At 41.5% G+C, this 12,319-nt stretch overlaps 1 protein-coding gene across 2 annotated transcripts in view; it reads left to right on the top strand.

The window, feature by feature from the left end:
- Positions 1 to 1,232: 1,232 nt before the first annotated feature.
- The window catches only part of LOC126986321 (WD repeat domain phosphoinositide-interacting protein 2-like), a 36,610-nt gene continuing 25,523 nt past the window's right edge, over positions 1,233 to 12,319 (top strand). The window contains exons 1-5 of one of the 2 annotated variants that reach the window (XM_050842324.1): positions 1,233 to 1,503; positions 3,191 to 3,273; positions 10,014 to 10,180; positions 10,765 to 10,959; positions 11,893 to 11,964. In XM_050842324.1, the coding sequence (XP_050698281.1) occupies positions 1,337 to 1,503; positions 3,191 to 3,273; positions 10,014 to 10,180; positions 10,765 to 10,959; positions 11,893 to 11,964 (684 nt within the window). In that variant the 5' untranslated portion in view covers positions 1,233 to 1,336. The remainder of the gene's footprint in view (positions 1,504 to 3,190; positions 3,274 to 10,013; positions 10,181 to 10,764; positions 10,960 to 11,892; positions 11,965 to 12,319) is intronic. The other variant, XM_050842325.1, reaches the window with a different exon arrangement.

Below are 12,319 nucleotides of genomic sequence, written 5' to 3'. Positions count from 1 at the left end.
CCATATAGTTATCGTGATGGGAGGAGGAGGAGGAGGAGGAAGAGGAGGGGAAAGATAGATAGACAGTCCCCCCCCCTACCGCCCCCCCCCCTCTCTCTCTCTCTCTCTGATGTCATTCCTCAGGTAGCGACAACGGGTCTATAACTTGATTCTGTGGTATATTAGTAAATTTATCTGTTTATTTGAGGTGTATGTAGGGCTTTAGAGAGTGTTTTAAATGTTTATTCATCTGTGTTTGGATGTAAATAAAAAGTGACGTCATAGCTCTCCTCTGCAGTGGTGCCAAATCTCATCAACATATTTTCTCTTTTTCTCCACCTCGTATAGCGGATATATGTAACGCCTTTTTTTCAGTATATACGCTAGAGAAGTAAATTGATTCGTTGTATTATATTTATCATAGTGATTCTAGATTTATATGATGATAATTATATTAGTAAACTATGCCGTAGCTGGTAACACTGTCTCTGTTGATTCGTCATCTGTTCAGAAATGTGACATTGTAAAAAAAAAACTTAAACGTCACAAACTTTAAAAATAAGAAACTAAAATTAAATGAATCAATACTAAGTTCTAATCAAGTCAAATCGGATGTTCAATAACCAAAATCGGGGCGGGGGAAGAGAGGGAGATTAAAATTAGGAGCAAACCCAAACACCAAAAAACAGACTTCACACAACACAGCTTTGACAAACAAGGACAAACAGGACACTAACCCAATATAAACAACCCAAAACAAACCATAACACCCAAAAACAGGCCTGGGGGGAAGTGAAATATACCAATACGTGTCAGAAGACCCCCAAACAAACTCCCAAAACAACACAAACACAAAAAAACACACAAAACAACACAAGCATAAAAAAACACATTCAAAACAACACAAACGTAAAAAAACACACATTCAAAACAACACAACCCCCAAAAAAGACCCTAAAACGCCCTTAAAACAGACATAGGGGGAAGTGAGATATACCATGATAGACAGAAAAACCCCAAACAAACACCTAAAAAAATACAAACACTAAGAAAACAACACAAAACCCCCAAAACAACCCCAAAACCAGCTGAGAGTAGGTGAGACATATCAATACAGGGAGACAAACCATGATATAAAAACCCCCAAACAAACAAATAAAATAACAAACTCAATAAAAACAACACAAAACCCCCAAAACAACCCCAAAAACAGCTGAGAGTAGTGAAATATGTCAGTGCAAGGGTGAGAAATAGGACAACACGGGCGCTCAGAGGAGAAGAAGACCATGGCGGGGCAACAGCTGTAGCAACCCTTCCCTCCTGGCCCTCACACGCACTCCAATAGCCCTCGCCGTGCATGCAAAGTCTCGGGGCCACTGTGGGCGTCGTGGGTGGAGGCGTGGGCGTGGTGACCGAGGGCGTGCGGGCGGGCATAGCGGGTCTCATGTCTCTGGCTGCTACGGGCGCCTCCCTGCCCTCTGAGGGTGGCGGGGTATTCTGCATGACCTTCAACCAGGACTATACGTGAGTGTGTGGGATGACCTCGCGTGACCTGGAGTGGCGGTGACCTGGTTTGGGTGACTTTGGGGTTGTGGGGATGACTTGGGCAACACTCGTATGGTCATGTCTTGCTCACTTCACTTTGTTTATTTTTGACCTTTTCTTCATGTAAGTTTGGGGTAAGTTGTTTTATGACCTCTCTTGACCTGGAGTGGCGGTGACCTGGTTTGGGTGACTTTGGGGTTGTGGGGATGACCTGGGCAACACTCGTATGGTCATGTCTTATTCACTTCACTTTGTTTATTTTTGACCTTTTCTTCATGTAAGTTTGGGGTAAGATGTTTTATGACCTCTCTTGACCTGGAGTGGCGGTGACCTGGTTTGGGTGACTTTGGGGTTGTGGGGATGACCTGGGCAACACTCGTATGGTCATGTCTTGCTCACTTCACTTTGTTTATTTTTTACCTTTTCTTCATGTAAGTTTGGGGTAAGTTGTTTTATGACCTCTCTTGACCTGGAGTAGCGGTGACCTGGTTTGGGTGACTTGGGCAAAACTCGTATGGTCATGTCTTGCTCACTTCACTTTGTTTATTTTTTACCTTTTCTTCATGTAAGTTTGGGGTAAGATGTTTTATGACCTCTCTTGACCTGGAGTGGCGGTGACCTGGTTTGGTTGGCTTTGGGGTAGTATGTATGACCTGGGGAACACTTATATGGTCATGTCTCCTTTTATTTTTCTTTGTCCATTCGTGAGTGTTTTGTGACCCTTGTCGACCTGTAGTGATGGTGACCTGGTTCGGTTGACTTTGGGGTTGTGTGGGTGACCTGGGGAACACTTGTATGGTCAGGTTTTGCTCACTTTACTTATTTCCTTATTTATGTTTTTTTTTTTCAAGTAAGTAAGTATTTGTGAGTGTTTTGTGACCTCGCTTGGCCTGGAGTGGGGGTGACCTAGTTTTATTGACCTAGGTGTAGTGTTTAGGGTCGGGTCTTCAATCGAATGGTCATGTCTTTTTTTTCTTTGTCCATTTTCTTCAAGTAAGTATTCGTGAAACACCCAGAATGACATAAGGATATAGGAGTAGGAGGAAAACAAAGGAATATAATGAAAGGGATAATATAATATAGGAACATAAGGACATAGGGATAGGTAAACAGAGGAACATAAGGATACCAGGAAAGGAAAACAAAGGACATATATAGGAAAACAAAAGAATAAAAAGACAGCTGTAGGAACCCAAAGTAACATAAGAGTAAGAAAACAAAGAAAACATAACTTAAACATCATGAGACAAATAAAATCAATCAATAAATAGATAATAAATTGGAATAAATGAATTGAACTCGGCAGGAAAGGGAAACATGCGGAAATACATGGAACCAATGCATTGACAGAAATAAAAATAAAGAGATCAATAGATTATAAATTAGAATAGATAAGAAAAAAGAAATGGTTGAACACTATGGTTGGTATTCCTAGGTTCTCACATCAACTACGTATTTCCAAAGGTCAAAAAGTAGATCAGTCAGGTTCTTGTGAGTGTTCTTTCAAGTTCATGGTACAGAAGAAGGGTCAAACTACCACCAGGGTCATAAAACTACTCATGGAAATGCCCACAACTCCTACGGTAGCCTTGTCAAATAGGTGTGCTTGGGTGCTGAAATGTTTAAGAATATAACCTTATACCTCATTTTTCCTCTCTCTCTTCAGGTCGCTTGGAGTGGGAACGAGAATTGGGTACCGTCTCTTCTCCCTCACCACTCTGGACAAACTGGAGCTGATCTGTGACAATGGTGAGTGTGAGAGAGAGACAGAATACGAGAGGGAGTGAGAGTGAGCGAGAGTGAGAGTGCGACTGTGGGAGAGTGAGATCCGTCTGTGTCTGGATCGATCTTCGTATGACTTAATAAACTGTTTGTAATGCAGTTATGTCTAAGACTGGAGGGGAGAGGATTAAGTTGGGTCAGGCTTAGTTTGGTCAGAATAGTAGTATGCTATGCTAACTCGACTCTGGTGAAGTTTGTAGAGTAATTATGGTCATTTGGGAGAGGGGGGCTTTAATTACCCTTGTTTCCTAGTTATCTTTGTGGGTGGGTTTGATCTGTTCCGAAGCACACTTGTCTTGTCATTTTTTCTAGTTTTTTTTTTATAAGAGATTATAACCGCAGGTGTGGCTCCCAAGTCTGAGGTGTGCATTATTGTGCTCTGGCAACCTGCTGTCATATTGCATGTCCAGTTACATGGGTAATATATGATGGCTTCCTCGCAGGACATAGCCGTCAGTATCAGTAATATGCAAGCAGCAATGACAAATAGCGTCAATTATGATGAAATTTGAGTTTAAAATGTGAATCCTGTCACAGACGGGTGTTTTGTCATCCTTTTCTTGGTGAAGGGCAGCGCCAGGGCTCTTTAACAATTAAAATCAGCGACCTTGTAAATTAAAAAAACGGATGCCTGCAACTATATTTGTAATTGGAAACTAGAAATCCACTATAATTGACGATATTCATTATATTCTACCTGCATATTATTGATACTGACAACTGTTTCTCATGTGTTGTCTGTCATATATAATCCACAAAATTGGACACGCCGCTGTGTGATGGCAGGTTGCCAGAGCACGATAATGCACACCCAGACGACATGACTAATATAGTAGTTTCCTTCTTTAACTGATAATTTTGTAATTGTTTATTGTCCCTCTGTGTTTTATGCATGTTTTTATGTGAATGTGTTGAGCAAGTCACTGTATACAGGATTTAATTTAATTTTGTGGGTGAGTGGGGTTGGGGTGGGGACTAGTGGGGGGCTGGGTCTTTGCTTGGGGGTCAGGTTTGGAGTCACGTATCTGTAAGCTGAGGTTATGTTTTGTATGGTGTTGCGAGATTTGGGTATTAGTTAATTTTTACTTTTTCTTTATTTTTGTCACGTGTACGTCTGTTTTTTTACGATTTTTTATTTGGTGAATGTGTGTTTTTCTTATTGATTTGTTTTTTGCTATTTTTTCCCTAATTTTGATATTTTATTAGTATTCTTTATATTTATTTTTCTAATTCTTATGATTTTCTTCTTTTACCACTTTATTTTCTTCATTGATTATTTGTCATGTATAGTTGAATGTATTATTATTTTTTTTCTTTTGTTAATAAGTTTATTACAGGGAAGGGTGACTGTTGGGTAACCAGAAATCGCAGTCCTGGTTTTATAATTCTCTTGATTGAATGAATGTAAGACTCATGATCTGCACCTTACAGACGCTGCACCCGATGATGTGGGAGAATGAACCTTGAGTAGTTTGTCTGTCATTATTTTCTGAGTTTTTCTTTAGACCTTGATCAGCCAGACTATGTACGTACCTAACTTAGGACCTTGCAGTAATCCAAGCCTTGCCTTTTTGTCCTTAGCTATGTCATTTATTTTTTATAGTTTTCCCATCTTTGTTGAATAATATATTTAGTCCTGTACATGTAGGTTCTTCACAGTGCTGTTAGTGTGTAGCGTAGAGTCCTTTGTTTCACCGTGTGGCGTCTCCTTGCTCCATGTGACGTTGTGTCGGTTTATTTTAACCAGTTGTTTATGTCTCCGGAGACAATCAACTCTCGGACTTAGAGGTCTTGGGTCCCTGGGACGACTACTATTGTAATGAAGAGATGGATGACACCTGTGAGTATTGGAGGAACCTACACGGTCTGTATTGAGATGTGGCTCCGGGGAGCACATTGTTCATGACTTCTGGACTGGCTACTGAAGACATGCTGGCTTGAGCCAGCTGACTGGGGGTTGGCTGGCTGGCTGATGGGCCAGTCGACTAGTTGTCTGGCTGACGACAAATGGTCTGCCGGCTAACTGGACGTTGACTGGCTTGCCGACAGTGACATGTTTGTACGACTATTTTTGTACTGGGTGATTTGACTGACACAGTCTCCGCCTCCCTCTGGTCTTCAGTAGTCTGTAGCCTCTGCTTGTCTGACTGATGGGTCACCTGACTCCTGCATCTGAACTTGGGTTAAGCTGCATGTGTGGGTCTTCTCTGTAGACCTGTACTCTCCTGAAATCAAGTAGCTGGTGGAAGGAACATGGACATATTGTCAGTTGATCACCAGCTGTAATATGACAGATAACTCGACTGGCTCAGTGACAAATTAACCCACGGGATGGCTGCCACAACTCTTCTTCCTCCTCTGGGTCTGAGTAAAATAGACTGTCTGACTGCCTCCCTCTGTGTCTGTTGTACTGCCTTCCTTCTGTGTCTGGTAGCATTGCTGTGTTGTACTGCGGTCCGTCCAGCAGCCTGTGTCTTGCTGCAGCGTTGTGGGAAACTCGCTCATAGATTTGGCTGCCTTTGTTGTAGTCTGTGTCCTTTTTCTGCCACTGTTGGACCTTCTGTTGTCCTCGGCAATGCTCAGCGTCCGTTGCCGTCTCTGCTGCAAGTCTGTATGTGAGAAGTAATAGTTTACATTTTGAATTCCTGCATTTAACATCTCTTTCAGAAATTCATAATCAGTATAGTTTGGGCATGTTTACAAAGGAGATTGTTAGTGTTTGTGGCTTTACATCTGTGACGGGGTATGAGTGAACATGCATATTGAAAAAGAAAAAAAGTGCTCTGAATTTCTCTCAACAACAAAATCTCTGGATCAGTAGGATTTAGTGCACTTACGAAGGGAAATATCAACCAGTGTCACTTTTATGTGTAGAAAAGAATAACCATTGATGTGTGGAAAGGAATAGCAAACACTTGGAAAGATTCAAAACAAGCTAAAGGAGAGCGCAAGAAATAAGCAGAATGGATGACGGTGTTGGTAGGGTCATGTATTTTTACCAAGGGGTGTTTATGTACCATGCTCTCACGTATGTGGAAGGGAATAAGTGAAAACAGGGAGGGTGCGAAATGAGCCTGAGGAGAAAGAGAGGACTACATGGTGTCGATGGCTGTGTATAGGGGCTGTCAGCTAACGAAGAGAATTTTAACCCGGCAGCAGCGACGGGCCAAATTTTTGCCATGATATAAATCCCTTAAAATAGATGATGCATAAACTGATCACAAATGCGTTGATATATATTATGAAATGATTTGTGTGAGTGATGATTTTTTCTCATTTTCTCGCTTAGAGGCCTTTAAGAAACATGATCCCCGCAGCTACCGGGTTAAGTGCCGGTAACTGCGATGTCTGGCCTTGCATACCGTAGCTTTATGGGGAAATAAGGAAAAAATATGAAAGGATAAGAAAAAAGCCTGGGGAGAGAACATATTTGGCGCTCCCTGCTGAAGTGAGGTAAGCAACACACACAAGAAAACAAAAAAAATGTGATTGAAGTTTGGTGTTTCTACAGTTTTCCGAGGCATATGTGTGAAAAAACATGACCATAATGGCAAAACGACTTTGAATTTTAGTTTGAAAATTTGCCTCGGAACGCCTGAATGCCTGTCGATGTGAGGCAAGTGATATCTCAAAATCGACCCCCCATGTCCCTTACCTCATTTCAGTAGGGAGTGCCAGATTTTTTATTTTATATCTTACAACAAAGGAGACTGCTCAAGGGCACAAAAAAAGGAAACAATAATAAAAAAAAGCCCGCTACTTGCTGCTCCTACAAAAAAGAATCAAAAGAGGTGGCCGAAAGAGAGGTCATGTGGGAGGGAATATGTAAAAACGACGAAAGATGCAAAACAAGCCCGAGAGGAAAGGTAGAAATAAGCAGCGTGTGTGGACTGTGAATAGGCAGAGCAGGGAGGGTTCAAGGGTGCGTTGTGTCCGGTGGTGTCAGGACGGGATGACTCAGGCAGTATGCAAATAAAGTCGTGTTTACTGGTCAAGGGTCAGAGAGGAGATATTTATTTACATTGTCGGTAGGCAGTGGGTACATACTGACACACACACACACACACACACACACAGACACAGACACACAGCTCATTATATATTTACACGCCAAGTCTTGGACATAAATACATAGACAAATACACTATCTTACACACACACACACACACACACACACACACACACACACACACTATAGCAGGGGTTTTCAGCTGATGGGGGGTTGGGAAACTGGTTTTGGGGGTCGCAAAGCCTTGTCTGAAACGGCTTGTAAGATTGATTTTCATAGACGGTTAAAAAAATTTCCTTGCATAAATTTGTACTATTGCAGATTTGTCTTGGGGTCTATATTTGTTTCTTCACAGTGATCCGTTTTCTGTTGACTGTAGGCTGTAGATTTATCACAAACTTATTTAATTTCTCTTGGGATCTACGAATTTAAGTTGTTTTTTCCCTGTAGACAAGTTTGGGGCTGGAGAAAATTCCTGGTAGTTTGCATTTCTTCTTTTTGTTTATACTTTTCATGCGTTTAACATAGATGGGAAAAAAGTAACAATGTCCTGGAATATTTGCCAGTCATTGGGTGTATATGTAGTGTGGGATGTCATGCTTCTGAGAGTGGGAGACTTTCAAGGTGTTTCTATATAAAGGGCGACACTCCTTTTTTTTCTTATACAACAAAGGAGACGGCTCAAGGGCAATGAAAAGAGTGCAGAGAAAAAAAAAAAAGCCCGCTACTCACCGCTCCCACTGTTGGCAAAAGAAGTGTCGAACAGCCATTGGTCGATTGAATAGAATTTGAGTGGAATTTATGGGCATGGTGTCAGTGCCGGCCCTTCCTACGTGCTCACTATGCTAAATGTGTGTAAAAATTAAGATAGATGGGCAGTTAAGTTACAGTGCTACCCTGTATATAAAAAGTCTATAGATGGGTTGTTAAATTACAGTGATGCCCTCTATATAAAAAGTGTATAGATGGGTCGTTGAGTTACAGTGCTACCCTGTATATAAAAAGTCATAGATTGGTCATTAAATATAAAAACTCAGATAGATTGATCGTTAAATTACAGCATTGCCCTCTATATAGAACGTTTGAAAGTCCTCCATTTGACATAACTGCTGTAAAGATGAAGCACATAACCTTATTTATTTATTAACAATCAAAGTTACGTTATGTCGATGGATGAGTGCGTGTGTGTGTGCGTGCGTGTGTGTGTGTAAGCCTGTATGTTTAATTATCACTAACATCATTTTTAGTGTTTATTTTGTATGTATAAGTGATTCTGTGTTTTATCTTAGGTTATTAATATTTTCCTTTTAGGTTCATAACATTAAATTTACTTGGTCATGTGAATTTTCATGGCCACTAACATCAGCTTATGGTTTTTATCTTCTATATATACAACTTCTGTGATCGGATTCCAAAACTCAAACTATCTATACAGCCGTCCCTCAAATAGTACAGTTTCCAATAGTTCGGTTTTGGTTTTATACGGATTGTCTGGAAGATCTTTTTAGGATTTTGAAATTTCCTTCTTGTCGGGAAATTCAAAAATCCTAAAAAAATCTTCTATGAAAGTCCACATAAAACTGAAACCGAACTATTTGAATCCGTACTATTTAAGGGACGACTATTGTGTTTGTTCTACTAACACGCTAAAAAAATATACGCATGATGAAGTCCGTTTAGTCCTTGTTCATTAGACTTAAGCTCATGATGTTGCTCTTACTCCTCCTCCTCCTCCTCCTTCACTATAGAATCATCATCATCATCATTATCATCATCATCATCATCATCATCATAGTACATCACTTCATAACACCTCACCCCAACCACTTTCATCACTATCCTTCACTATAGAATCATCGTTATCATCATCATCATCACTTCATAACATCTCACCCCAACCACTTTCATCACTATCCTTCACTATTGAATCATCGTCATCATCATCATCATCACTTCATAACATCTCACCCCAACCACTTTCATCACTATCCTTCACTATAGAATCATCATTATCATCATCATCATCATCATCACTTCATAACATCTCACCCCAACCACTTTCATCACTATCCTTCACTATAGAATCATCGTCATCATCATCATTATCACTTCATAACATCTCACCCCCACCACTTTCATCACTATCCTTCACTATAGAATCATCGTCATCATCATCATCATCACTTCATAACATCTCACCCCAACCACTTTCATCACTATCCTTCACTGTAGAATCATCATTATCATCATCATCTTCATAGCACATCACTCTTCATAACACCTCACCCCCAACCACTTTCATCACTATCACAACCATCACCACCATCACCACCATCACCGTAAACTGTAAATCACCCCTGTAAACATTGCCACCAACACCGCCACAGTTACCACCACACCACCTCTACACCTACCTCTGTATCTACCACCCACCACCACCGTCAACACCACCCACTACCTACTTTCACCATCACCGTAAACCATAAGTCACCCCTGTAAATATGGCCATCAACACCACACCACAAGTACCACCTCAGACCACCACCACTGCCACAACACCACCACCCCATTTACCACCTACCACAATTCCTACCTTCACCACCACCACCACCACACTTTCCCTACAAACACCATGACATCAACCACCTCCACCCACCCTCACCCCCCTTACCCCACACCTGACGGCCGCTCCCCACAGGTAATGAGGATACGTGCATTGTGGAGCGGCTCTTCTCCAGCAGCTTGGTGGCGGTGGTGAGTCTGTCATCGCCCCGGAAGCTGAAGGTGTGCCACTTCAAGAAGAACTCGGAGATATGCAACTACAGCTACCCCAACACAATCCTGGGCGTCAAGCTGAACAGGGCGGTGAGTGGCACAGCTGTATTGACCTTGTATTTACCTTGCTGTATTTGCCTATTTAGATTTTTTTTTTCAATAAGCAGTAATGGAAGCAGTTTAAGAGAGAGAGAAAAAAGTAAAGACTAACGAGAAAAAAGCTTGCTATGTGCTTCTCTGGCAAAAGAATATGGAAGGAGTTGTCTTCCTGTAGTCTGTTTCATTTTGTCTGTCCGCCAACAAAGCGGGAATTTTGATGGATGTGGCACCTGCTCATTTCTAGTTCGTGAATATTCATCATAAACGTACAATGCCTTATACCCCAACTCATTTCCTATTGACCTCTAATCCTCACACCATACCCCACCCCACACTACCCCGCAGCGTTGCCAAATTGTCGTACTCTGAACATTGCATTTATCATTTTTAGGCTCGAAGACTGCCGCAACCACACAAACAACGATAGAATATTAAAGTTAGCGTTAAAACTGTTATTTATTGATGCTTTTTGTGTTTTTTGCTATAGTTATCGGTCAGAAACTACGACAATGCAATGCGATGAGTACGATAATTTGGCAACGCTGCTACCCCGTCACCTCTTGTCCTCCCCACAGCGGCTGGTGGTGTGCCTGGAGGAGTCCCTGTACATCCACAACATCCGGGACATGAAGGTTCTCCACACCATCAGGGACACCCCGCCCAACCCCACCGGCTTGTGCGCTCTCTCCATCAGCAACGAGAACTGCTTCCTTGCATATCCCGGCTCCAACAGTATTGGACAAGTTCAGATATTTGATGCACAGAACCTGGTGAGTGTGGGCAGGGATGGGGAAGGGTTAGGTTAGGTTAGTTTAGTTTAGTTGAAGTTTTAAGTTTCATTCTGTTAGGTCAGGTTAGGCTAGGTTAGGTTAGTTTAGTTGAAGTTTTAAGTTTCATTCTGTTAGGTCAGGTTAGGTTAGGTTAGTTTAGTTTAGTTGAAGTTTTAAGTTTCATTCTGTTAGGTCAGGTTAGGTTAGGTTAGGAAGGGCAAGGATTTAGGTTGGACAAGTTCAGATATTTGATGCACAGAACCTGGTGAGTGTGGGCAGGGATGGGGAAAGGTTAGGTTAGGTTAGTTTAGTTTAGTTGAATTTTAAGTTTCATTCTGTTAGGTCAGGTTAGGTTAGGTTAGGAAGGGCAAGGATTTAGGTTTGGGTTAGGTTACATGAGGAAAGGCAGGAGTATAGTTTAGGTTAGGTTAGATTAGAAAAGGCAAGGGTTTAATTTAGGTTAGGTTAGGAAGGGCAGAGATTTAAGTTAGAGTTGGGTTACATGAGGAAAGGCGGGAGTATAGTTTAGGTTAACTTAGATTAGAAAAGGCAAGGGTTTAGGTTAAGTTAGGTTAGGAAAGGGAAGGATTTAGTATAGTTTAATGTGGGTTAGGTTAAGAAAGGGAAGGGAGAGGTGTGTGTGAGGTCATGGAAGGTCTTTCAAGGGGATGTATTCATGGACCAGGAGACACAGAAGAGGACTGACCGAAAGGTATTAAAAAAAGGGTGATGTCTGCTGCTCCTACGAAGATAATGTGTGTGTGTGTGAAGGGAAGGAAGAGGAAAGAAGGCTGGAATGAGTGCGTGTAGAAAAGAAAATGAAGAACAAGTGTGAATTAAAGGGTTAGTTACTTCATTTTAGGACAAGTACGGATTTTTGATGCATACATTTCTACTCAGCATTTTCACTTCCCTTTTCTCCTCTTCCCCCAGCAAGCCAAGATCATGATCCCAGCTCACGACAGTCCCCTAGCAGCTATATCCTTCAACGCCTCAGGAACCAAGGTAAGGACGCACAACACACCACAACTCTATCAGCAAAATGATGTAGAGTTAGAGTATGGTAGCTTTGTTAATGTCTTAGGCTGTTATTACAAGACAATTTTGCTTCTCATCGTCTATTTCTAAAGGTCAAAGAGGGGATCAATCAGGTTCCAATGAGTTTTTTTTTAGGCTCAGGGTACAGAAGAAGGGTCAAACTACCACCAGGGTCATAAAACTACTCCTGGAAATGCCTGCGACTCCTATGATAGCCTTGTCAAATATGTGTTCTTGGGCGGCGAAATGTTTTATGATACAACCCTTAGTATCTACTCCTGGAAATGCCTACGACTCCTATGATAGCCTTGTCAAATATGTG

Source organism: Eriocheir sinensis, chromosome 61 (genome assembly GCF_024679095.1).
Source record: "Eriocheir sinensis breed Jianghai 21 chromosome 61, ASM2467909v1, whole genome shotgun sequence".
Lineage (NCBI taxonomy): Eukaryota > Metazoa > Arthropoda > Malacostraca > Decapoda > Varunidae > Eriocheir > Eriocheir sinensis.
The sequence above is the reverse complement of the archived record's forward strand: the minus strand, read 5'-3'. Positions and strand labels throughout refer to the sequence as shown.